This window comes from Nelumbo lutea, chromosome 1, assembly GCF_056320005.1.
Source record: "Nelumbo lutea isolate HS-2025 chromosome 1, American lotus-T2T, whole genome shotgun sequence".
Lineage (NCBI taxonomy): Eukaryota > Viridiplantae > Streptophyta > Magnoliopsida > Proteales > Nelumbonaceae > Nelumbo > Nelumbo lutea.
This window is the reverse complement of record NC_142684.1, coordinates 32,069,609-32,097,120: the sequence shown is the minus strand read 5'-3', so window position 1 is coordinate 32,097,120 and position 27,512 is coordinate 32,069,609. Positions and strand designations below refer to the sequence as shown.

Sequence of the window (27,512 nt, the reverse complement as noted above, 5' to 3'; positions counted from 1 at the left end):
TTCAGTTGATTTTTGATTTCAACTCCAAAAGAACCAAATAACAATAATGGGAATTTGATTCAGATTAATGGCCGAACAAAACAGGTGTTAGAAATAATTGATTCCGATTCCAATTCCAATACACTCTACAAGCCAAACGGGCCCTAAAGTCATAGGCTTGGAATCCCGCCCTATGCCATGGCCCAGTTCGTTCCATGATCAATAATACAAGGAGACAAATTTGGCCATGTCATGATCGATACCTCCTTGTCTGTAGCGCGTGATTTGAAGGAGTTGCACACGGCGTTATTTCTTTGCAGTCGACATGATTATTTCTTCTACAAAAAATACGTACTCTATATTATGATGATAGACTGGTCTATCGACGGCTGACTGACCAACCGTTCAGGAGCATTCACGTTGCACATAGCGATCCATCTCCGGTTGTTTGGAGGCTTCAAAAGTTCAAAGTCAAGACCTTGTATTCCACTTGGGTCTCTCCTCAATCTTCTTTTTATTCTCTGTTTTTTTTTTTTTTTTTTTCTGTAAAGCTAATTACTTTCAGTCATGGCGTCGAACAGTTGGGCGATCTGAATTGCTCCTTATAACAAATTGGTTTCGCATTATTTAATAGAAGAGCTATATACATTCTTCGGTAGTGGATGGAAAACGCAGATGTATTCGGCTCGTCAACGGCGCCACTAACTTGGCATGATTTTCTCGAGCGGATGCGACAACCCTCGGCCACAGAATTCGTCAAGTCCATCAAAAGGTTACCTGATCCTCTTTTCTTGTTTGCAATTCTTGTTGCTTGGGATAGTCTTAATTGAATAGTAATTAGTAGCAGGAGTTGTTTAGATTGACTTTTAAAACGATTGTGATATTTTTTTTTCTGATTTTTATAGTTTTTACAGATCATCATGTGTTTGTACTGAAGATAATTCTTCGAAATCTTGTCTGGATACATTGTATCCTTGATTTAATAGTGAATTCCATGTAGATTTGAACATGAATTACATAATATTAAGAAAGTAAATTTAGGTTGTGTCTGCCTTTTCTGTGGGTCTGGGTTATTGAGTATGCTTCATACGGGGTTTTAGTTTCTAGACCTTCAAGAGCATCATCTGGATGGGCATTTACGAGTTTAATGTCATGATATCTAGATTTTTACGGTATTCTGGAGGACATAGAGCATTTTTGAGTTCTTTACTCTTTTTCTATCTCGATTTAGGGAAATTTCCTTGAGGTTGGGCTTCATGAGAAGAGCCATTATTTATGGAATTGGAGCCTTCATTCATTATCGTTGTCAGATTTCAGATAGAATGTTGGAAGTCAATAAATGCATCATTTCTAGAAAGCTAGCCGTGTTAAGCGGTGATTTGTGGATTATTTATTGCCTTAAACAAATTTGATATATGCTGAGGTGGAGGAATTGGATATAGGTGCTTATTTTTCCATGGTTTTGTTTTCACTTTTGATGAGTGGGTTTCCAGGAGGATTTTGCTCTATCTCACAATGCATTTGTCAGGGACGACACCCTGTGATAATCCTATTTGGAAAATGATTTGTTAAATATTAATTACATAAAATATTTAAGTAAATTAAAGTAGAAAGCATTTTCAACAAGGAGAAAAGAATGCATGTCAAATTATTAGAAGACAGAGTCCACTGGTCTTCTGGAGGGATGTTCTGCGGTTTAAATAAGTTTCTAGGAACAGTTTCATCACATGGAGGATGTGTATCCCATGCTTGCCAACACACTATTCATAAAAAAAATGCTTGCCAACACAAGACTGGCTTCCTAGACATCAAATTTTGCAGCCATCTTCTTATTTTTTCTGTTATCAGTCCAATGAAAGTCTTCGTCATCTCTTGTTTGAATGTAGTTTTTCAACAAGGATTTGGTCAACTTTGGCATCAAAGTGTGGGCAGAACACTAGCTATGGTGAATGTTGGATGGGTGCGGTTGATTAGAAGCAAAGAAATTTAAAGTGCTGCTGTTTATCCTCCTTACTTCCATGTATAATTTTTTATAGTGCTTTTTATCATATTTGGAAGGAATGAAACAAGTGCTGTTTTGCTCATAAGCACACTTTTGTGGAGAATATTATTACTGAGATTGATTGAGAAATTAAAACTAAAGGACAGTATTCAGATCTTTCTTGACATGAAAATGGAAGTTGTGCATATGTGAACCTGCATTGGTCGGCTGATTGGTTAAGTTCTTTCCTTGCTATCTGAGTCATAATTGTTGTTTAGATATGGGCTGTAGTCTATGATGTATGAGCAGTATATGCAACTCCTGACTATATTATTTGTTCTATGGTGGGTGGCATAGCCTTTATGGTCTGAGATGTAGTGCCTCAAGTGGAGATCTGTGATTATACTTTCAGGACTGCTAATCTTAGGGTGTGAAGCCTTTACAATACTTCTAAAATGAAATATCTACCCTCTCTTTCCATTGAGGGTGAGTGTCATGTTTAGACTGTGTTGTATAGGATTCTAGCTTCAAATTCCCATGATCTGAGAATAAAATTCCTTTGCTTGGATGTTTCTTCAGGTATGCAAGTATCCTATCAATGGCTTCCTAGTGTTGAACCTGAGAAGCATGCATATATTGGCTCACAACACTCATAGCATAGGAAATGTCTGGGTGTGTCTTGCATAGATATAGTAGCCGATCTACCATCCTCTAGTATCTCGCCACATCCTTAACCAACTTACCAGCCAAAGCATTAATCCTGTGGTTTGGATCAATAGGAGTATTAATTGGTTTAACTCCTAAATTCCCAATTTCCTGCAAGTAGGTCCAATACATACTTTCTTTGAGATATGAATATCCCATGCTTGGATCTTGCAAACTCAATTCCCAAAAAATATTTCAGTTCACCTAGATCCTTAGTCTTAAATTCTTGTTGTAGTGACTTCTTGAGTGCATTGGTCTCCCTTTGAATATTTCTTGTAACAACTATCATCCACATATACAATCAGTATTGACACTAGTGGTTCTCTCCTCTTTACAAAGAGAGTGTGATATGATTGGGTTTGTGTGTATCCAAAACGGATCAATGCTCCCCTAAACTTGTCAAACCATGCCCTAGGTGACTGTTTTAAACCATATAATGATTTCTTCAGCCTATAGGCTTTTCCCTCACCAACGTTCATAGAGAAACCGTCTGGAAGGTCCATATATACCTCATCCTACAAATTACCATTAAGGAAAGTATTCTTAACATCAAGCTAGAAGAGTGGCCATGAGTAAATAGCTGCTAGAGACAAGAGAATCCGAGTTGAGCACATCTTAGCCATTGGTGCAAAGGTCTCCTAATAGTTTATACCATAGGTTTGAGTATACCCTTTTGCAACCAACTTTTCCTTGTACATCTCAATATTGCCATCGGCCCTACACTTCATAGTGAACATCCATCTACATCCAATTGTCTCTTTTTTTGTAGGAATATCAACTATCTCCCATGTCTGATTCTAAATCAAAGCCTCCATCTCTTCTATCGTAGTTGTTCTCCACTAAGGTTTGGATAGACCCTCACTAACATTCTTGGGTAGAGACACAAAATCTAGGGAAGAGAGGAAGGCATGATAGGAAGGTGATAGGGCACTGTAGGAAGGATAGTGTGAAATGTAATGGGTTGTACACTTTATCTTTCCTTTGCGGGGTGCAATGGGAAGATTGAGATCAGTTGCAACATCAATGTTAGATATAGAAACATCATCAATGGAATTAGAGGCAATAACAGGCTCAAAGGAAATACTTGGAACTATATCAATCGAACCTAGAATCTCGGATGGACTGATGGAGAGTTGTGCAAGTTCTTTTACTGGAGCATGTGTGGAGTCAATCCTTTTGCATTGGTGCTGAAAGAATTGTGAGGCAGGCCATAGTGGATTAGGTAGTGGGATTGGTGCTGATGGATCGGTTGGAGGAACAAGAAGAGGAACAGACTGTGAGCTCTTCCCCCCCAGAGGAAAACTACCAGATAAAAAGAATGCAACTCAAAAAAGGTAACATCCATAGTGACAAGCCTGGTCCTTGACATTGGATCATAACAACAATACCCTTTTTGGTTTTTGAGCATACCCGAGGAAAACACATTTCTTGGCCTTGGGATCCAACTTTCTACTTTGAGGACAAAGAATGTGAACAAAACAGACACACCAAGTTATATGAAATATCTCATCTTTTGGAAATAAAAAGCTGAGTGGCACCTTGAACCCTCAGGATGCGTGAAGGAACACAGTTGATTAAATACACAATTGTGAGAACTACACCCCCCCAAAACCGAACAGGATTTGAAGCACATATCATAAGACTTCTTGCCACCTTCGCAATGTATCTATTTTTTTTCTCTGCTACTCCATTTTACTGCAGTGTATAGCACAACTACTTTAATGAATCACCCCATGCTCCAAAAAATACGTAGCCAAATCTTTCTCAAAATATTTTCTAGCATTGTTTGATCTAAAAATCTTAGTCTTCACTCCAAACTGTGTGAGAACCATCTGATAGAATTGTCGCACCAAATGGGTACCTCATCACAAGGTCTCATTAGATCTATCCAAGAATATTGAGAAATAATCATCCACAAACAAAAGAAAATACCAGTAACCACTTATGGAAGAAATATGATAAGGTCCCCATGCACCAGTGTGAACAATATCAAAAATAGAAGAACTTCTTTTATTACTTGGTTTAAAAGAATATCCACAATGTTTTCCCAATTGACAACTCTTACACTCAAACTAGATGACTGAATAGACTTCAAACAATTTGGGAAACAAACATCTCAAAGAATGAAAGAAAGATGACCTAAATGATTATGCTAAAGCATAGTTTTTCTCATTGACTCTAACCCACTACCATTGCTGCTAACATGGTGGCTTGGATGTCTTGGAAGCTCATCTAGAAGATAGACTCCGCTCACCTTACGATTATTCCCAATCGTCCTTTTTGACTCCAGATCCTGCAAAACACAATTATCAAGAAAAGAATGTCACTGAGCAATTCAAATTCTTTGTTGGACTATTCATAGAAAGAAGGTTAGTATTAAGTCTAGGAACATGTAAGACAGAGGACAATTGAGAACCATCTACTATAGAGACTTTATCTCTACTAGAACACTACTAATAAGAATTGAAAAGGGTAGACATACTAGTCATGTGCTCAGATGCTCCTGAGTCTATAATCCAGTAAATCACTCCTTACTTGTGGTGGACTGGAGGCATAATGTGCAACCACTTGAAGAACTAGAACTAGCTGAATCTTTCTACTCATAAGCTGTCCAAACTTTTCCAATTCAGTTTTGACTGTTGCCATTGCAATGGACTCCAAATCGGCTTGGGCAGGAGGTCCCAGAAAGTCTCGAATAACTACCACATTTGCATTTCCCTTCTTATTCTTGATCCGAGCTGATATGAGATGTGGATAGAGCTTCCAACAGGTGTCTGTGGTATGCTTAAGCTTCTTGCAGTAGTCATACACCAAGTCCTTCATATCCTCCCTCTTGATCTCACTACTCTCCTTGTCTTCATTTGGCTTAGGTTTGACTATACTAACCATAGCCAACTGGTCAACTCCAGATTGTTTCAGCATGAAATTCTTCCTACTCTTCTCTCTAGACATAAAAGCATAAGTTTGAGAAAGAGTCACACTCTATCTGGAAAGGATGTGTTGCCTAGCAATATCAAATTCAGGGTTCAGTACTTCAGTTTAGCCAAGAAATCTTTTGATCAGTTACCACATCCTTCGTATTCTCCCAAACCACAGTCTCTAAGTGATCTATTTCTTGCCAATGTGTTTTCAGCATGGAGAAATACATAGCAAGAGGCCTATCTCCTTGTTTTTGTAATAATCACCTGATTCCTCAACTAATAGGCTTTGGTTACATTCTGCTTTGGGAATAGGTCTCAATCACTCCATCCCAAATCTCCTTTGTTGTATTTACCAAGAAAAAAAATTCTTACCAAAATGTGGTAACATTGAATTACACAGCCAAGACATTACCATGTAATTCTCTTATACCCACCCGGAGGAATTTGTTTCAGGTTTCTTCTCATCCCTAGTAAGGTATCCCAGTTTCCCACGAGCTCCAATAGCCATCTTGGCTGATTGTTTCCCACTCTAAATAGTTTGTACAATTTAACTTAACTGTGGTAATAATCTCAAGTCCAAAAGATTCTCTGGAGCTTGCTCCACCTAGTCCTCTACCCAGTCCCATGTCACTGGTTGAACTTTGCTTAGTGCTTTAGCCCTCCATAATTCTCAAAATAGATTAGGAAACTAACTATAGGTGAGAAAAATGAATTTATCTCTTTTAGAGGCCTCAACCATCCTTTTGGTACTTAAAAACCTCCTCCCACCAAGATTCCTGTCTCCATGGGAGCTGGTAGAAACAATAGAAAAGGCTTCTGCTCCCTCCAGAGACCTCAGAAATCACTAGACTTGAACCGCCCCCTTCAGAATTCACCAAGAACTCCAAAAATCTAGAATGCCCCTTCCCAGGTCAAAATTGAAGAGTCCTTCTACAATCAGGGTTCTTCCCCCTTGTCCAATTCTTCCTGCTGTGGTGATCAACCCTAGATCTGCTACAAGCCTACAAGGGGTTCTAGATCCACCAAAAAATCCAAAAACTGGGCACTTTTGAGTTCTTTGATCAGCCCTCTAACTCATCATGCAGTCAGCTGGTCTATGGCTGCATGATGGGATAACGGAAAAAAGCTCAAATCCTGCTTTGAAATCAAGTAGAAATCTGCAGAAATAAAAATCTATAGAAAAAGATGAAGAAAATAAGAGATTTTGTGAGAAGAGAGAAGAAGAAGAGAAAGAATATAGAAAAGATTGAGAGAGCAATCAGATCTGGCTGTCCCCTCTCATTGTTATTTATACTTGAAAGTAAAAAACATGTACAAAGACAAGTATACCCTTATATGGCGGCTGAACACCAAAACTGAATAAAGAACTTAGAAAAGACACTCCAAAACACTCTAAAGGGTTCCAACAAGTGTGCTGTGGTCCCCACTACCTATCTAAACAAATAATGAACAAAATTAACTGATAAATCTACACAAAATCCTCAGTTAAGTTCCTAGTCATGCCTTTTTGATTGGGCAATGTGCCACCCACCTTTCAATCATTGATAATGATATTTTCCAGTTGTGTTTAAATCCTATAGCTATGAGTCAAGCTATAGGGCCTGGTTTGCTCACATTGCTCACTCACCAAAGTTCCGAGAACCTCCTATTTTCTAGTGTTGTTCATTCATTCATCATAATAAAATATTTTCTTAAAAGGCAATTAAAATTATAAAATCATTTATTTTTTTGTGTAGGGATTTAGAATTTAATATCCTAACATGGACTTGTTTGGGCTTGCCTCAAGGGGATAGGTATAAAGGTGGCTTATAGAATGAGGAATGCAAAATGTTATACATCACATTAACCATTTAAAATGATGCAATTTGAAAAAAAGAGATTGGGTGTCTTACATTGGAATATATTTGATTTTATATTTTAATTTCATTGGAATATGTTTTACATGTTATGTTTATGTATTTTAACTTTAGATAATAGGTTTTTTATAACATTTATTTTAAATTTAAGTTTATATTTTTAATTAATATTATGTTTAATGTTTTTATTTTTTATTCCTTTTGCACTTTTGCGCCTTGCTTTGAAAAGGTGCCTGCCTTGTCTTGCCCTTGTGCCTTGGGCGCAAATTGCACTTTGTTCTTTTTTGCACCTTGTGCTTTTAAAACACTGATTATTAGATGGTGACTGATCTCAAATAGGTGCTGCAATAACCATCTTTGTGGTGACATTGACCAATTTGGTTGATGTCGAGTATTGTTTTTCTCATGTATCATCTCCCAATAAATTGAAGGGGTCTAGAAAACAAGACCCAAAAGAGGGAACCACAAGAGAATTTCCAAAATGCCTCAAAACTCTGTATACACTCATCCATCCTAGAAAAAATGGAAAAAGCATTGCTAATGCAGGGAAGTAATTCAATAATTTCACAACTCTTGTGATATCGGAGGTTGGTACTAAAGTTCAAAATGCCCTTATTCAAAAGCTACTAACTTCTGTATTTTTGTAGCTTCTGTTCTTTGCCTTCTTCTTTTTCTTTGAACTTAATTTCTTGTGTCATAAAATAAAGTAGTTATGTAGGTTATATTACATGAATCAGGTGTCTCTTTGTCTACTTTCTATATATGTTCTTAGTATATTCCTGCTCATTCATTATTAGTTTGCCCTTTTACCATTTTTAACAGTAAGTTTTGTTCTTTATTTATCAAATATGGACAAGGTTTTAACTTTGGATATGTTCATGGCAGCTTCATTGTGTCGTTTTCAAACAATGCTCCTGATCCAGAGAAGGATAGTGCTGCTGTGCAGGAGTTCCTTGCCAACATGGAAATGGCTTTTAGGGCTCATTCACTTTGGGCTGGTTGTTCAGAAGAAGAGCTGGAGAGTGCTGGTGAAGTGAGCTATGTATCATTGTTTAAATCTTTTGCACATTTTTCTAGGAGAGTAGTATTTCTCACAGTCTATGTTGTTAACCACTTGATTTTTAGAGAGTACTTCCTTTTCCTGTTTTATCTTTGATAGAAAATACTATTACATTAAAATGTCCATGAAGGCAAAAAAAAAAAAAAACAAAAATAGATAACCTAAAGAATAAGCATCATAACTACATAAAAATTAAAAAAATGCCATATATATATTTGGCACAAAGTGGCTGCTTTCTGACCAGTTTTGTACAAAGCATCAAAGATAGCTAGTAAACCCAAAATACCTATACAATTTACTATGTTCTCCCATTTATATGCAACATTATGTTCAAGAGCATTGATCTCTAACTATTATAAGTATTTACTGCAGCACTCCTTTATATGCAACATTGTGTTTAAGGGATTGTGTGGACCGAGGATATGAATGAAAAATGTACAACCCAGAAACTTAGAGAGGGATAGGAAACACATCATCCCTAGAGAGCAATACTAAATAGAGTCCTAAACCCAAGAACATAAGATGGGACTCTATTAATAAGATAGACTATTGTATGGATAAAATCACCCCAGAAATGATTAGGAACATGACTATTAAACATAATTTGTCTAGAAACCTAAAGAATATACCTGTTATGGCACCCTGCCACCTCATTTTGTTATGGAGTGTAGTAAGCATAATAACTTTGGTGGACAATAGCATACTCCAAGAGATAAGTGGTGGGATTCTTCTCAAAATATTCTCTTGCATTGTCAGAATGGAAGGCTTTAATCTGAACTTCAAAGAGGGACTGTTTTTGGATGGTGCAGGTAGGTTGTTTATTTTCTGTGAATGGTGGGACAAAACAACTTGGTGATCTGAATTTTTTGTTTTTCAATTGATGTGGTGAGGTTGGTTAGCATTTAGGAGTTTCTTGGTGTTTTCCTCTCTTTAAAGGTGTTGCGGCTAGGCTGTTGGTATTCCCAGATTAGTAACAGAATCAGCTGAGTGCTTTTTTGACCTTGGAAGGTGCTAGCCTTTGGGTGTGAATTGCTGAAATAGCTTATTCATGATCTATGGCACCTTCAGGCAGTGAAACCAAAACAAGTGTGATGGTACAACCAGATTTCATGGCAGTCCATAGCACTTCAGTCAAACTCAATGGTACAGATTGTGTACCTTGGGCGAAATCAGTTGAAGTAAATTTGACAGCTAGGAGTAAACTAACATATATTAAAGAAAATAAGCCAGATCCAAGGGCTGCAGGGTATAATGATTGGATACAAGAGAATGCACAAATCATGACATGTCTTTGGAACAGTGTGGAACCTCATATTAGTATGAACTTAATGTTCTTTGACACTGCAAAAGAAATTTGGGAACATGCCAAACAACTGTATTTTGGACAGGATAATGTGACTAGAATTTATCAATTATACTGGAAATATGTTCAACTACAACATGGTGATAGGAGTGTGGAGGAGTATTATGCCAGTTTAAAGAGTTTGTGCAATGAGCTGGATTCATCAATTGATCTCACGGTGCAATAACAACAAATAGATCAGTTGGATGTGGCAAGTTTTCTTTCCAAGTTGAGGTTTGAATTTTGGATAGTATGTGCCTAAATTTTAGGTAGCAGTGATATACCCACATTATCAAAAGTTTTCTTTAGAGTCAGAAGGGTTATTAGCCCACATATAGATAACTCAGGATTTTGGGATTTACTAATTACCACAGGGAGAGTTCGCTGTAAGGAGTTATCTAGACTTGGTGCAAACTCATTATTACTCCACAAGTCTGTATTTTATCCCCTCTTGGATTATTTTGTGAATCCGCATGTGATCATCCACTAATAACTTGCAGACCCCCTGCCCGTAGCTTAGTAATTGGTTTTGTTCTCCTCCATTAGGTCTTCTATTATCCTCCCTAGAAACCAGATTGTACCTAGTTTCATTTGAATGCCTGGACTCTGTAGAAAGCTTCAAAACAGAAGTATTTTCTTTGCTTTGTTCTTTCTGTTTTTCTTCTACAAAGAGTAGAGCTCTATTGAAGGTTGCCAAATTGCCAACCTCAAACTCAGTCTCAGACATGTTCTCATCATTTGAGAAATCGCAATCAACCTAACCTCCATCTTTCTCCACATTCTCTTCTGACCAAACCCTAGAATATCTGGTTCAGGCAATCCTTTGCTTGTTTACCAAAATCCTCATCTTTGTTCTTATTCTTGGGCAACCACTGTAAAGTTTGCTTAGTCGAGATCTTTGAACCAACCTTTTGTTGTGAACTTGGAGAGGAAGATAGACCATTATTATGGTCTCCCATCAGAGTCAAAGAAATCCTCCTCACATGACTGCTTAATGCGTTACATGAGCCAGTTCTAGTAGCTTTCTCTTCCAACTGGTTCATCTCTAATCGTCTGGCCTAAACGTGGTTAGGTCCGAGAGAGTCTTTAAGTCCTTAATATTATGTGGGCCCCACCACAGATTAGAGCTAGCCCCTTTTTTAAGTACTTTGGCAAGCGATAAACCCTTCTCTCCTTTGGTTCAAATTTTTTTGAAATTGTTTCCTTTTCAGGACCAGCAATGGAAAGACTTTTGGGACTCTATTGTTTGACTTCCGGAGATAGGCAACATTTCCTCTTCTACCATCGTTTGGAGATAGGGTGACATTTCCTCTTCCACCATCGTCCTCTCTCCTTCCCTCCATGTTGACAAGGCATCCTTGGCATTGTTATGATCATGGTTGTCAAGGTGATGCCTAGGAAACAAAGCACCTTTGGAGGGTTGCTTTAACCAAATATCTATGTATTTTTGTGTAAGGCCTCACATAATATTTTTACACTTTATTTTACAATGTAACAATATTACAGTTATATTATTAAACTAATCTATTAATTTTGTTGGTTTATAATATTTTTCTTTTCTTCTTCTGCCCCTTTCTTCTCTCTCTCTCTCTCTTTTATATTGGGAAAAAAATAGGGTCTTCACCCATTCTTCTTAATGATACAAGAACAAAAGTTCAGCCCGTCTATTTTCTATTTTTTCTTTTTTCTCTTCTTTTTCTTCTAAAAAATATATTGATTTTCAGTGTTTTGATATTACATTTATACTTACTTTATGAGGATTATGGGAATTATTAGTTAATGCTTACTGCTGATTAATTATAAAACTGAGGGAACTGCCCTACAACTTGTATTTTTTATTTTAGAAAACCGATCACCTAGGTGACTAGGAGGCAAGGTGCCCCCTGTCACCTAGCTTTGCCTTGGTGTCTTGAAAATTATGGTTATGATCTGTTTTATAACCATAGTTAAAAGGTATATACTTGTACAGTATCTCCGTGTACAGAGGAGCATACTTTTTGAAATATAATACTTCATACTTTACCGTATTGAAAAATAAGATCTGTTTTATAACAAAGCAATTTAGACCCAAAAGTTTCATAGATTGTGGCTAATTGCAATGCAAGGGTCGATAGAGTAGACAGCAGGCACGGGTCAAGTGACTTCACTGTTAAATCAGGTTTAAGAGGCCGACAAGGCAAGGTAGCTGTAGTTTCCCTGCAAAGATAGTGTGACATCTTAAGGTCCCTTCAAAGGTCACATTCTTGGTATGAACTGAGCCTTAAACAAGTGCATAGAATTGATTTTAAACAAAAGAACTGTACCCTCAAATGTCACATTGGTTTTGCGTTGTTCTTCATTATCCCTTCTCTAAGGACAATACTCTTATAGAATAGGCTTTAATTTTCTGTTCTTCATTACCCATTCTTTAAGGACAATAATTTTATAGAATAGGTTTTAATTTTCTGTTGCAGTTATTGAAGTTCACTAGGTGAAGCTGTTGATAGGTGAATTCTTATTCCTAGTGATAAGTTAAGTTCCTTGTGCATGATGTGCAATGTTTCCTTTCAATTGCAGGGTCTTGAGAAGTATGTAATGACAAAATTATATACCCGTGTATTTGCCTCACTTCCAGAAGATGTGAAACATGATGAACAACTTTCTGAGAAAATGGCTTTAATACAACAATTTATTCATCCAGAAAATTTGGACATTAAATCAACTTTCCAAAATGAGGCATCATGGCTGGTGAGTTTAAAGATTAACCTATGCTGTTTTTCTCTACCATACAAATGAATTTCTCTTTCACAATGAAATGCCAGTTGAATTTCAGCTGTAGACCTTCCACTAAATACTAGTTATTTCATGGTTATATTTACATGTGGCTATTTAGAACCTCATTCTGGTTCTAAATACCATGTTTCAGCAGCATCTCATAACAACTAGAAAAAGAAAATAAATAAGAAAGAAAGGGAAAAGATCAGTGCTCTTTCTGATACTTAGTTGTCAGGAAGGACAATTTGGGTGGCTTGAAGTATGAAAAGATTCCAGACATGCCTGGAAGCATAGCACACTACTAGAGGAGGCAGACCTATATATCGTTATCTGTTAACCATGTAAATCATGAAGCAATATTGAGTTTTTTTACAGTAGCTGATCGGTAATTTTGATTTATGGTTTTTCATCGCTGTGAACAGACCTAATCTGTTGTTAATTAATGAAGAAATAAAGAAAACCTGGTCTGAAATAAAAAGACAGGAGAGAGTAGAGAAGAAACTAGGGCTGAGATATCCAGAAGAGATCATACAAGTGATCTCAACTGCCACCCTTTATTTATTATGCTAATAGCCTAATAATAATGATTTAGATTATAAAAATACCCCTGCTTAGATAATAAAAGAACAACTAAACAAAAAGTGGCCAACTGTCGACTCTAAAGAACAACAGGAACATAAGCCAACTTCAAAAATTGAAGTTTCTTATGGATTTTCATCCCCTCCCATTCCACCAATGGGTTACACTCAAACCACCACTCCCTCACTTTGTTGTTAAACCCTGGGTGGAGTAATCACATATTTTCAAATCTAAAGGGGGTAGGACCTCCACGCCTTCTTTCCTCCTTACATAACACTATGGGCCAATGATCGGAGGTCACCCTTGGAAGAGCTCTAGAAGCCAAGGTTCCCCAATGGACTTTCCAATCCAAAGAGAACAGGAATCTATCAAATTTAGAGCAAATGGGTCTAGATTGGAGATTTGACCAAGTAAATGTCTTATGAGCTAAGGGGATCTCTTTAAGCTCAAAGCCCTCCACAAAGCTGTTAAACTTCCTTATGCTTTTTGTCACTCTCTGGTTAACCTTGTTGGATTCCTTTGAGATTCTAATCACATTGAAGTCCCCACCCAAGCACCAAGACCCATCCCACAACCCTCTAACATCCGCCAATTCCTCCCACAACTTCTTTCTCTTTCTGTAGTCATTCGGTCCGTAAACATTTGTGAGAACCCACATAAAATCACCCTCAAACTACTTAAACTTCACGAAAACCGAGAACTTTCTGATCAACTCCTCCAGGCCTTCAACCACATCCCTCTTCCACATTGTTACAATCTCCCTGGATGCACCCCAAGAGGGAGCAGCCACCCGACTGACCCCCTGGCTTTCCAAACACTCCATGCCCAATTGCTATTAGACTCCATTCTCTTAGACTCTTGCAACAACACAATGTCTGGGTCAAACCGTTTTATTACCTCTTTTATTGTCGCTCTCTTCCTTGCACTCCCAATTCCCCTCACATTCCAACTGAGTATCTTCATTCCACTTCTTATTTAAACCCCTTGCCACCTTCCACTACTTTCCCCCTTTCCTCCTATCTCCTTTTACCTCGAGATTGTTGTCTCCTACATCTCTCTTCAATCTCTCAACTTCACTCAATCTTCTCTTCTTTGTTCTGATCTCCTTCTTCCTCTCCTGTAAACTTTCTTTCAATACATTCAAATCTTCCAACCTACAGCCCAACTTCTCTATAAATTCAGCTAGCAAGTCTTCTCTCACTGAGTCCTCCACCCCTACCCTTCCTACAGAAAACCCCTCCATCTCTGCTCATCTGCCCGTTCTTCCTCTCCCCTGGTCCCACCTTTGTTCTTTCCTCTCCATCCAACCTCCCTCTCCTATTACTTCCCTCCTTCCCTGTTCCTTTCCCTCCATCTCTACCCTCAAACCTTTCCCTCCTCTCCACTAGCCCCTCCCCTCTTCCTTCCTCCCCTTCCCCCCTCCAAATCAATTTTCCTTCCACTTCCTTAAACACTTTTTCAATGATTTTCCACACTTTTTCACTCCTACACCTTCCTTCCCTCACCTTCCCACTTTCCTTCATCCCCTTCTCCCCCTCCTCGGAGAGCCTGCCTTCTAGCACGGTTGCATATTCATGGGCTACAGGACATGGAACAGAAACGGAATCTGGAACCAAGGACACAGGAAACACATTAGTAGCACAAACCGAATTCACTGGGTTACTTGGGATTCGTGGATAGATTAGAAAAGGATTGCTCCCGGCCTCCCTCTCATGTTCCAGAGATTGGTAAACATCTGTCTCCCTTAGTTGGTTGGAAAGTATTTTTGTCCTTTGGCCAACCTGGTAATCTTTCCCCTCTACCCCTGGTTCACCCCTAGATGGTGTGTTCCTGCTCAGCTTCCTATTCTCCCGGTTTATCCCTTCTGATACTCCTTGCACACTCTGTAGACTTGGAAATGAGTTGACCTGATTGCAACCTACACCCTGAAATAAGCTAGCAATATTCCACCCATCCACGTCACCATCAGCACAACTACCTTCGTCGTTTACACTGCCCACACTAGTACCACCAGCAGAAAGGTCCTCCGCTTCTTAATCTCCTTCACTGCACTGTGCCCATCCTTCATCCTTCTCTTCCCTCTCTTCAGTTTTGTCCCTATTGAATCTTGGATTCGGCCTTTCTGAGGAGCGTTGCAGTTGGCTATGCTCCTCCAAACATTGCCGGGAAACCCATTGCAACACCGGTTTCTTCTCCAGCTTCCGCTGCTGCGCACAAGCCCCCCCCTTTCTCACGACTTGGGACGATGATAGACCATTAGCACTGTCTATCAGCGCCCCAAGAGAAGCTCCTTTGCCTCGACCCACGTGACGACTTAAGTTATCACATGGGTCCTTCAACCGGATCCCCCTTTCAGTGTTATGCCCACCCGACCCGCCCGCATGACCTTTTAAGTTGTCACGTGGGCCCTTCCAATTCTGTCCCGGCTCAACCTTCACCCAGCCCGATCCACCGCCACCTTCAACGGCTCAGACCAACCCTTTCGGCTCCCCAACCCACCCTGCCCTTTCGTCACATCAGCAAAGGAAGAGAATCCCGCCATTAAGTTGCTTAATTCAAACCCATTTGAAAAATTTTCCTTAATAGGATTTCTTGTCATTTGGTTTTCCCCAACCGGCTCAGTAACCCCAAAAAAACCTTGCGTCTGCTCCACCTTTTTGACTCCCAACAAACGCCCTCCATGTGTCCACCACCCCGCCAGCTCATCATCTTCTACCTTAGGAACACCTCCCCCCCACGACCATTCAACTTCAGAGGCCACCCACACCTTGTACCAGGCATCATCCGGGCATATTTCAATGACCCTCGCCAAGTTCTCGTGCCTTACACCAGCAACCTGTAACTCCACGGCACCCAGAAATCGTTTATCAGCTTTCATCAAGATGCCTCCCAGACAATGCACAGTGTGTTCAAGAACAGAGTTCCACCAGAGGTGAAATGGAAGGCCTACAAGCTTCAGCCGGACACAACCATCTTGGACTTCGACTTCATTGCAAAATGGACTCCAGTTCTGAACCTGCCACAGTACACAGAACCCTTCTCCAGTCTGTCACTCCTCTATCGGCCACTAAAACCCTTCTTTTCTTCCACTCATCCTTCCCTGCTCCTACCAATAATCTTCGAGGACTAGACGCGCAAGCAACCACCACTTCAGCCAGAGTGCCTTGCACTTCTACGCTCCCAGAGGAACTAACCGAAACTGCTCCTTCCTGAGCTTTTTTACCCTGGCCTTTGGAGAATTGACCAGTTCTCTTCACCCCCTCTGCTCTCTTCACTTCCAAGGCTACAAGAAAAGACTGTAGCACCTTCACAAAATCCATCCACCCTTTCCGTAGCCTCCCTTCTGGCACACACAGTAGTTGCTTTCCATTTGTTCCGAAAAACTCCACCACAGAGATAAACCAACCCTTTCTGTTTCTTTTCACTTCTGTTACATATTTCTTACCTGGTACAGCCAAAGAATCTGTCCATCCAATCACCTTACCAGAGTTGATGGGCCCATCTATGAAACCTTTCAACCAGACTAAGACCTCCTTTGACACCAACACAGTCGCTCTGTTATTCTCTCCGATTTTCAAAACATCCTCACCTTTGATCCTTTCCTCTTCGAACATGAAAGTCTTGGCTTCGATCGACACCTCATACTTCCACCTTCCTACTACTCTGAACCTGCTCTCGTCCATTCCACCTTCCTCAGCCCTCAACCCTCAAAGACTGCTACTGTTCCAACTGAGAATCCTGAACTTCCTCCCCTTCCCCGTCTTACTTCTCCCCCCACAACACTCGATATTTTGACCATTTTCTCTAGACTTCTGAAAATCATAATTGTATTGTAAATCATGCTTTCTACCCTTGGCTTCCTTTTCCCACTTGCTATCACTCCACTCAATAGAATTGAACATCTCCCTCAAGTTCCTCTTTTGCTTAAAAATTCTTTGTAATGTAAGATAGGTAGTAGCAAAGCGGGTTTTGGCCGGCCTAATCAATTCCCTTTGACTTGTAAACTTTCTCATCAAGTTTAATAGGCCCGGATGGTTGTATATGTATTCCGTTAGTGCTATAGCCCTCTCAATGGTCCTCTTGACAATAGGTAACTTGCCAATGTCTTCCAGAATGAGATCCATACAATGGGCAGCACACGGTGTCCAAGTCAAATGAGGATACTTAGCCATCAAATATTTTCCTAATAACACAAAAATAATAATTTTAGAAACAAGACAATAAAAACTAAGTACAATTTATAATTTGTAAAGAAAAAAAACAAGTTAGAAAATTTACCTGCCAAAACATAGTTTGAAGCATTATCAGTAATCACTTGAATGACATTCTTTTCACCAATCCTCTCAACCATCTTCTCAAGTAAATTAAACAAATTCTCAACTGTTTTTGTATCACCCGATGCATCGATGCTTTCTATGAACATCGTCCCAGCACGGCTATGGACCAAAAAATTGATTAGGGTTCTATCCTTTCTGTCGGTCCATCCATCAGATAATAGAGAACACCCCCACTTTTCCCATGCCTCCTTATGATGCTGTAATAATGTCTTCATGTATTCAACTTCCTTTTTCAAGAAAGGAACCCTTGCTTCATAATAGCTTGGGATCTTTAATCCAGGCCCAAATTGCCCAATTGCTTCCACCATAGCTTCAAAGCTTTTCAAGCGAATGGTATTTAAGGGAATACCCACTTGATATAACCACCTAACAATACATATGCAAACTTGTTCCCTTCCTTCTTTGTTATATGTTTCAGTGATGGTGGTTTGTTTCATTCTTTTTTGTTCCCTTCTCATCTCTACAACTTGCTCCGGACTAGGTGTTGTCAAAAACTTATCTATAGGCCTTTTTTGGCTTTTAATTGGTGGCTTGGAACTTGATCCAATAGATGTAAAAGACCTAGGACATGAATTAGAACTACCACGAACCTATACATCATCATCATCTTCAATTTCAATCATATTCTCATGATCATCAAAATCAGGGATCCTATCCCTTTCTTCCATCATCATGTTCTCTTTTATCGTTATTTTCTTTTGCATATATCCCAAAATTTCTTCCCTAACTTCTTTAGGGCACTTGATACATCCTATAACATTCCTCCTACCACCAACAATGTGCTCTTTTGCCCTAAAAATTCCTCCATTAGTCACTTTTCCACAGAATTTGCAAGTGACTGAATTTGTATTATTAGGGTCTTGTAAAGAGCAATACTTCCATGCTGGATCTCTCCTACCACTACTAGTTTCATGAGAAGTATTGCCTTCATCCATATCTAGTTGTACGAAAAAACAGAGGAAACTAAATTAATATTTAATAATCAATCAAAACAAAAATATATAATAAAACAAAAACAAATCAACTAAAATAGCTAACCAAGGAAATACCGAAATAGAAATCAGTAATGCTAATGCATAATGCTTAATTTCTTTCTTTTATTTTTATTGAAAGTTCATTCAATACTTCAATCTGTATTCTGTATTTCTGTAACCAGAAGTTCAGAAAATAATGCAACAAAAATAGAAAACTGAAGTACTGAACTGAACTGAAAGTCTGAAACAGAAGTTCAGACAGAGCCGGAGCTGGGAGCCCTGTTTTCGTGTAAAAAAAGAATGGAAAAAAAGAGAAGAAGAAGAAGAAGAAGAAGAAGAAGAAGAAGAAGAAGAAGAAGAAAGGGGTGGGGCCCCTGTTTTAGTGTGAAACAGACAAGGAAAGAAGAAGAAGAAGAAGAAGAAGGGGGCGGAGCCCCTGTTTTACTGTAAAAATATTTCAGAAGAAGAAAGACAATTAAAAAAAACAAGAGTGGGCGGAGCCCCTGTTTTTCTGTGAATAAGAAGAAGAACTGAAGGAGGAGGAGAAGAAGGAGAAGGAGAAGAAGAAGAAAAGAAGAAGAAGGGGGCGGGCGGAACCCCTGTTTTCAGTGTAAAAAGAGAAGAAGAAGAAGAAGAAGAAGAAGAAGGAGGAGGAGGGGGCGGAGCCCCTGTTTTACTGTAGAAATATTTCAGAAGAAAGACAATGAAAAAAAACAAGAGTTGGCGGAGCCCCTGTTTTTCCGTGAACAAGAAGAATAACTGAAGGAGGAGAAGAAGAAGAAGGAGAAGGAAAAGAAGAAGAAGAAGGTGGCAGGCGGAACCCCTATTTTTAGTGTAAAAATAGAAGAAACAAATATCTGATGCTGATTGGTCGTTTGACTGAATGGTGCAGTTTGTCGTTTGATTGAGAGATGGCCTCTGATAGAACTTCGAAGGTGGCTGTTTGATTAAGAGATGGCCTGAACTTGTTGATCCAAGAAGAACGTGGGGGCTGAGGGCTCGAGACTTAGACTGATACTGGGAGTCTGATAAGCCTTGCATGGCAAGTTTTTATCTCTCGAGAGGGTCGTGACTTTCTTTTATATTTGCTATACCATATCCCAACCATTTTGGCACATAAAAGGAAATAATCTATACATATACGATTATAATCTATCTATAAAAGCCAATTTAAAAACAAAGGGCAACCAAACATAGGCGTGTGCCTAGACCGCCTGGCGCCTGGTCTGAGGCGTAGAGGTGAGCGCCTTGACCCATGCGAGGCACCAACTCTCAAAAACACCTCGCCTTGCGCCTCAGGTGCGCCTTTTAAAACACTGATCACCCTTATATCTGATGTCAAAATTCAGCAACAACAGATAGAGCAACTTAATGTAACAAGATTTTTAGTGGGATTGAAGTCTGAATATGAACCGGTGAGAGCACAGATATTAGGTGGGGCTGCCCTCCCTTCCCTTGAAGAGGTGTTTGCCTGTCTCCGGAGGATTTCCGTTGGACCTCCGGAGAACCCCACCATATCAGATAGGTTTACGTTTGTAGTGACAAGAGGGGGAGGTCGTGGTGGTAGACGAGTAACCAATTAGGTTTTGCCAAGCTGTGGTGGTAGTGGCAGACACATATACAGTCATGGTGGAGGTGGACACATGTACAATCATGGTGGTAGGTGTGTTGGAGGTCGAGATTTAGGGGGAGCTTGTGGTTGAGGATGTAGTAATGGTCCGAGAAGGTATACACATTGTGGTATGGATGGACATGCTATTAATTTTTGCTATGATCTACATGGCCCACCTTCAACCTAATGGTGGTATGGGACAAGAGAATCAACAGGCCAATTAGACACCTCCATCTACAGATGCCTCCAGGCAAGAGATGATGAGTATTTCATGTAATGAATATGAACGGTTGATCCAGGCTACTTCTCAGCCGAGTACAACTATGCTTGCCCACTCAGGTATGGCTTGTCTGGCATCCAAACCCTCCCATTGGATCATTGATTTTGGAGCTTTGATCACATGACTAGGACTCCAGGTGTGTTTTCTTCTCTTTCTTCATCCTCTACAACCCACACTGTTACCCTTGCTAATGGTTCCACTTCTTCCATATGTGGTATTGGTAATGTTAACATTGGTTCATTCTCTTTGTCTTCAGTTTTGTATGTTCCCAAGTTCCCTTTTATCTTGTGTCTGCTAGTAAATTGACCAAGCCTCTTGATTGCTCTATCACCTTTAACCCCTCATCTTGTGTCTTTTAAGATCTCCAGACGGGGATGAAGATTGGTGGACATGAAGTTGTTGGATTGTATTATCTTGATGGTGGTGGTGGTTTGTCAACTTTTCAGTTGTCTCTTTCTCCTCTCCAGTGGCACTGTAGACTTGGTCATTTGTCTCTTAAAGCTCTTAAGCAACTTGTTCCAGCATTGAGTCGTCTTTCTACTTTGGATTGTGAGTTGTGTCAGTATGTGAAACATCATCGGGTTCCCTTTAGTTTTAGAGTCGATAGTCGTATGTCGAGTCCTTTTTCTTTGGTCCATTCGGACATTTCGGGTCCAAATAAAATTGTCACACAATGGTTACAAGTTTAGAACAACATCGTATTGTTTTCTATCTTCCAAAAGTTTCATGCTGAAATTCGCACTCAATTTGGTGTCCATATTATGATCCTACGTTCCGATAATGGTCGAGAATATTTTTATATGCCTTTTCAGCAATGTTTAGAACAACATGGTATTATTCATCAAACCTCTTGCTCTTACACCCTTCAACAAAATGGAGTAGATGAACGGAAGAATCGCCACCTCTTGGAAACTGTTTGGTCCTTGTTGCACCATATGAATGTACCCAAACGTTTTTGGAGTGGTGTTGTGCTTAATCTTGCTTCCTTTTTAACCAAATGCCTATGTCCATTCTTGATGGTCAGTCTCCCTTCTTTGTTTTATTTCCTACAATGTCCCCCTTTCCTCTCACTCCTAGGGTTTTTGGGTGTGTGTTTTGTTCATAATCTTGGACCTGGATTGGACAAATTAGATGCACGATCTACTAAGTGTCTTCCTTGGCTATTCTAGGACCCAGAAAGGGTACAAGTGTTATAATCCCAGTTCTTGACATTGCTTTGTGTGTCTCGATGTTACTTTCTTTGAGTTGGTTCTGTTCTTTTTTGGGTCGGATGTCTCTTCTTCTTCTTCGCTTCCAGTTCCTGTTGCATACCCCATTCCACTTGTTCAAGTTACGACTAAGCCTTTGCCTCCAATTCCACTTCCTGCTAAATGGCCACCTATCCAGCAAGTGTATACGCGTAAACATGCACTGGCTCCTCCAGCTTCTTCACTGTTGACGGATTTGACAGTGGTTTCCGTAGCACCATCACACCCTGTTTCTGACCTTGACCTTCCCATTGCCCTGCGGAAAGGTAAACATAGTTGTACCCTTCATCCTATCTCTAATTACATTTCTGTATCTCACCTTTCTCCTTCCCATCGACTATTTGTTTCGTTGTTATCTTCTGTTTCTATTCCTAAGGATGTCTAGGAAGCCCTCCCTTACCTCTCTAGGGTGGCGTCAAGCGATGGAAGAATTTTCTGCTCTGGCTCATACTCATACGTGGGATCTCACCACTCTTCCCCCTAGTAAGCATGCTGTCGGATGTAAGTGGGTATACACTGTCAAGTATTTACTTGATGGTACTGTTGAGCGGTTGAAAGTTCAGTTGGTTGCCAAGGGTTATTCATAGTCATATGGCATTGACTACATTGAGACTTTCTCCCTTGTTGCCAAGATTGGTTCAGTTCGTGTTTTGATCTCTCTAGCTACTATGTATGATTGGCCTTTGTTTCACCTTAATATTAGAAATTCTCTTTTGCATGATGATCTTCTTGAGGTGTATATGGAACAACCACCCGAGTTTGTTGCTTAGGGGGAGGATGATAAAGTGTGTAGGCTCAAGAAAGCTATTTATGGACTTAAATAGTCTCCTCGTGCATGGTTTGGTAGATTCAGTGATGTAGTGAAGAAATTTGGCATGAAATAGTGTCAGGTCGAGCATTCAGTATTCAACTATGATTCTGGTGCTAGGAAGATTTTGTTGGTGGTACATGTAGAAGATATTGTTATTACTGGCACTGACAGGTTCGGGATTGATAGGTTGAAGACCTTTTTGCATGATCACTTCCAGACAAAGGACCTTGGTAAACTAAGATATTTCTTAGGTATAGAGTTAGCGAGGTCCAAGTATGGTATTAACTTGTGCTAGAGGAAATGTCCTTGACCTACTGGAGGAGATAGGGTTATTGGGTGCCAAACTAGATAAAACACCCATGGAATTGAATGTCAAGTTGAGTAATGATACAGGTGAGGAGTTTGAAGATCCAGGAAGGTACAGAAGGTTGGCGGGTAAGCTAAACTACCTGTTTCAAATGCTACTATAGTAACTCGAACCAGGAAGAGAAGGAAGAAGAAGAGGAAGAAGAGAAGAAGAAGAAAGAAAATAAGGGTCTGTCAAAATCTGATGGACTTCCCATACAGTCGACCCCCTTAATCTTAATAAGATTCTAATAACCTTTACAAAGACTAAATTGCCCATACTTAAGTATGGGGTAGAGTACTCTAATAAAACTGCCACATAAGCAAACTACTTAACACACATAAGATGACTAAGCTACCCCTATTCGGCTCACTTTAACACTCCCCCTCAAGCTGGAGAATATATGTCATATAATCCCAGCTTGTTACATAGGTAGTTCACCTTCCCTGAGCTTAGAGCTTTTGTAAACAAATCTGCCCATTGATCATTCGAGCCCACATGTTCTGTATTTATCTCTCCAGCAAGAACTTTCTCCCTCACAAAGTGGCAATCAACCTCTATGTGCTTTGTTCTCTCATGAAAGACAGGATTGGATGAGATATGGAGTGCAGCTTGATTGTCACAGTACAATCTCATAGGTTTATCCATGTGAAACCCAATTTCTTTTAGGAGATTCCTCAACCACACTAATTCATAGGTAGTGTGTGCCATGGCCCTATACTCGGCTTCAACACTGCTTCTGGCCACAACCGTTTGCTTTTTACTCTTCCATGTCACAAGGTTTCCTCCAAGAAATGTGCAATAGCCTATAGTAGAACTTCTGTCATTCACTAAGCCTGCTCAGTCTACATCTGTATACCCAACTACTTCAAGTTTTCCTCCTGGTTTATACAATAGCCCACGGCCTGGAGCTCCTTTCAGATACCTTACAATTCTAAGAACTGCATCCAGTGAGGTATACGAGGGTTCTGCATGAATTGGCTCACGACACTAACTGCAAAGGAGATGTCGGGTCTCGTAATAGTCAGATAGTTCAACTTTCCCACTAGTCGTCTATACCTTTCAGGATCTTCAAATACTTCTCCTGTATCACTGCTCAACTTAACATTTGGTTCCATAGGGGTCTTAGTTGGTTTTGCACCTAACAGTCCTGTTTCTTCCAATAGATCAAGAACTTATTTCCTTTGGCACAGATTTACACCTTGTTCTGACCTGGCAACTTCTATTCCCAAGAAATACTTTAATGTTCCAAGGTCTTTTCTTTGAAAATAATTTTGCAGAAATACCTTTAGTTTGCCAATCCCCAATTTATCACTGCCAGTAATGACAATATCATCCACATAGACCACTAATAAGATCTTCCCAGCTTCAGAGTCATAGCTGAACACCGAGTGATCAACCTGGCATTGCTTCATTCCAAAACTCTTCACCACTTCGCTGAACTTCCCGAACCAAGCACGTGGTGATTGCTTCAACCCATAAATTGCTTTCTTCAGTTTGCACACCGTACCATCCTCCCCCTGAGCAACAAACTCAAGTGGTTGCTCCATATATACCTCCTCCACCAGATCACCATGGAGGAAGGCATTTTTTATGTCAAGCTGAAACAGAGGTCAATCATACATAACTGCTAGGGAAATTAGTACACGAATAGAAGCAATCTTAGCCACTGGAGAGAATATCTCTATGTAGTCATCTCCATACAACTGTGAGTAACCTTTAGCAACAAGTCTGGCCTTTAGACGCTCTACACTACCATCTGACAAGTATTTCACAGTATACACCCATTTATAGTCCACAACATTCTTATTAGGTGGGAGAGTAGTAAGTTCCCATGTTTGAGTATGTTGAAGAGCAGAAAGTTCCTCCTCCATTGCCCGCCGCCATTCAGGTGAACTAAGAGCTTCTTGAACATTGTTAGGTATGAAAATAGAGGACAAAAGTGAAACAAACTGGCGATATGAGGTAGAAAGACGAGATAATGAAACAAAATTGGAAATGGGATGGAGGGTAGAACTGCGTTTACCTTTCCGTAAGGCAATGGTTAGGTCAAGGTCTGAAGATTCAGCAATAGGAGCCATGAGAGGATTCGCAGATGAGGTAGAAGCTGGAGGAGGGGCCGGTGTCATTTGACATGTATACACTTGTCGGATCGGTGGTCGTTCGGTGGTGATTTGCATTGGATGAGGTGATGAGTCTACTCCAACAACAGCATCTGGAACTGGATCACTGACAGGAAGAGGAATAGGAAGTAAGGGTGGAGACAAAGGAGCTTCAAGACTTGAGAAGAAGGGTATAGACTCAAAAAATGTGACTTCAGGGCAGACATAGCACTTTCGGGTAATGGGATTATAACATTTGTACCCTTTTTGAGTTCGAGAGTAGCCAAGGAAGACACATTTAATTGAGCGTGCATCTAGCTTGTCTATTCCAGGACTTAGATTGTGGACAAAGCATACACAACCAAAGACACGGGGAGTTAATGGAAAATGAGGTAAAGTGGGAAACAAGATAAAGAAGGGTGACCGACCATGAAGAATGAAGGAGGGCATCCGATTAATGAGAAAACATGCAGTGAGTACAACATCACTCCAAAACCATTTAGGAACATTCATGTGGTGAAGAATAGACCAAGCAGTTTCAAGAAGCTGACGGTTCTTCCGTTCAGCTACCCCATTTTGTTGAGGGGTGAATGCACATGAGGTCTGATGAATAATGCAATGTTGTTCTAAATACTGTTGAAATGAAGTAAGAAAGTATTCACGACCATTATCTGAAAGGAGAAATTTGATTGGAACACCAAATTGTGTGCGTATTTCAGCATGGAATTTTTGAAAAATGGACAATAATTCACTTCTTTCTTTCATTAAGTAAATCCATGTCATTCTTGAACAATCATCAATAAAGGAGACAAAATACTTGTACCCATTATAAAACTATTTTGATTGGACCCCAAACATCTGAATGAACTAAAGAAAAAGGACTCAACATACGACTCTCAACTCTTGGACTGAAGGACACACGACGGTGTTTTCTAAACTGACATGACTCACATTGCAAAATTGACAAATGACTCAATAACGGAACCAATATCCTGAGAGCCTTGAGAGATGGATGTCCTAGTCGGCAATGCCATTGTAGAGGAGTAAGTGAAGTCTGAAGAGCAATTGAAGATCCACCACTGTCAAGATAATACAATCCACCGGCTTCATGCCCCCCACCAATCTTCTTCCCCGTCTTGAGATCTTAAAAAGCACAAGTGGAAGGAAATAAGGTAACAGAACAGTTAAGAGCTTTGGTTATTTTACTGACAGACATAAGATTGAATGGAAACTTAGGTACATATAAAACAGATGATAAGGGCACAGAAGCCATGTCAACATTACCAACACCACAGATGGGAGATGAGGACCCATTGGCAAGTGTAACGGTTTGTGATGTTGAGGTTTCAGAAAGAGAAGAGAACACACCTAGAGTCCTGGTCGTATGATCTGAAGCTCTAGAGTCAATAATCCAGGGAGAAGTTTTAGATGACATGCAAGCAATACCTGAGTTGGCAAGTGTGGCAGTGGTATGCTGTGAAGTAGTTTGAAGGAACCGTTCATACTCATCATGCGGTACACTCACCATCTCCCTCCCAGAAGTAGATGTAGATGGGAGAGGAGTACGGTTTGCCTGTTTACCGTCACTGATGTCAACCTCACCTGTTACAGCATGATTAGCCCATTTGGAGGGAGGGCCATGTAGGTCATAACAGAAATTCACTGTGTGTCCTTCCCTACCACAATGAGTACACTTCCTTGCAGAGTTATTCTTCCCTCTGCCATGACCTCCCCCTGAGTCACGACCACCCCGACCAATCATGGAACTGCCACGGCCACCTCGGGAGGTATGTCCTCCCCCTCTTGTACTGTGTCCACCTCCTCTAGTTGTCACAAGTGCTGATCTATCAGACTGTGTGGGATTCTGTCTGTCCCAAAGAAATTCTGCGAAGCCGTGAGAATACTTCCTCAAGTGTAGGAAGAGTGGAGCTCCCTAATATTTGGGCTCTAACTGGTTCATACTTCGATTTCAGCCCCACCAAGAATCTTATAACATCTAGTTGTTCTCTTTGCTGTTGCTGAACTTTAATATCTGGAGTGAGGGGATGATAGACATTGAATTCATTCCTTATATTTTTCATGCTAGCATAGTACTCTTCTAGTGTTTTGTATCCTTGTTGCAAATCAAAGTACTCCTGATAAAGTTGATATACTCTTGTTGTATTATCTTGTCCAGAATACAATTTCTTAGCATATTCCCATATATCCTTAGCTGTATCAAGAAACACGAAGTTGGCACTAATTTTTGGTTCCATATTGTTCCATAGCCAAGTCATGGTTTGAGAATCTTCTTGTTCCCAATCATCAAACCCTGGGGAGTCAGCCGATGGTTTCTCATCTTTTATGTGCTTCACCTTCCTCTTTGCCTTGAGGAAAACTTCCACAGATTTAGCCCATGGAACATAGTTCATACCATTCAGTTTAATTGAGGTCATCTGTACACCTAGGTAGTCAGGGGAAACCACCACACTAGGTTTCTGATCATTACACCCATCTCCTATTGCTGCCATGGTACCTTTCACAGTCGCCTCTAACCTGAATTCTCAGCAACAAGCTGACTGCTGTTATCCAAAAAATTGATGTTCCAGCACTTATAGCAACCCCTAAACACAACAGTGGATACACG

At 40.0% G+C, this 27,512-nt stretch overlaps 1 protein-coding gene across 15 annotated transcripts in view; it reads left to right on the top strand.

The window, feature by feature from the left end:
• The first annotated feature begins 248 nt into the window (after window positions 1-248).
• The window catches only part of LOC148874178 (vacuolar protein sorting-associated protein 9A-like), a 77,549-nt gene continuing 50,285 nt past the window's right edge, over window positions 249-27,512 (top strand). Inside the window, exons 1-4 of one of the 15 annotated variants that reach the window (XM_088963965.1) lie at window positions 249-473; window positions 561-751; window positions 8,328-8,475; window positions 12,401-12,571. In XM_088963965.1, the coding sequence (XP_088820091.1) occupies window positions 642-751; window positions 8,328-8,475; window positions 12,401-12,571 (429 nt within the window). In that variant the 5' untranslated portion in view covers window positions 249-473; window positions 561-641. Of the gene's footprint in view, window positions 474-544; window positions 752-8,327; window positions 8,485-12,400; window positions 12,572-27,512 lie in introns of all 15 variants that reach the window. The other 14 variants (XM_088963966.1, XM_088963964.1, XM_088963957.1 and 11 more) reach the window with 14 other exon arrangements.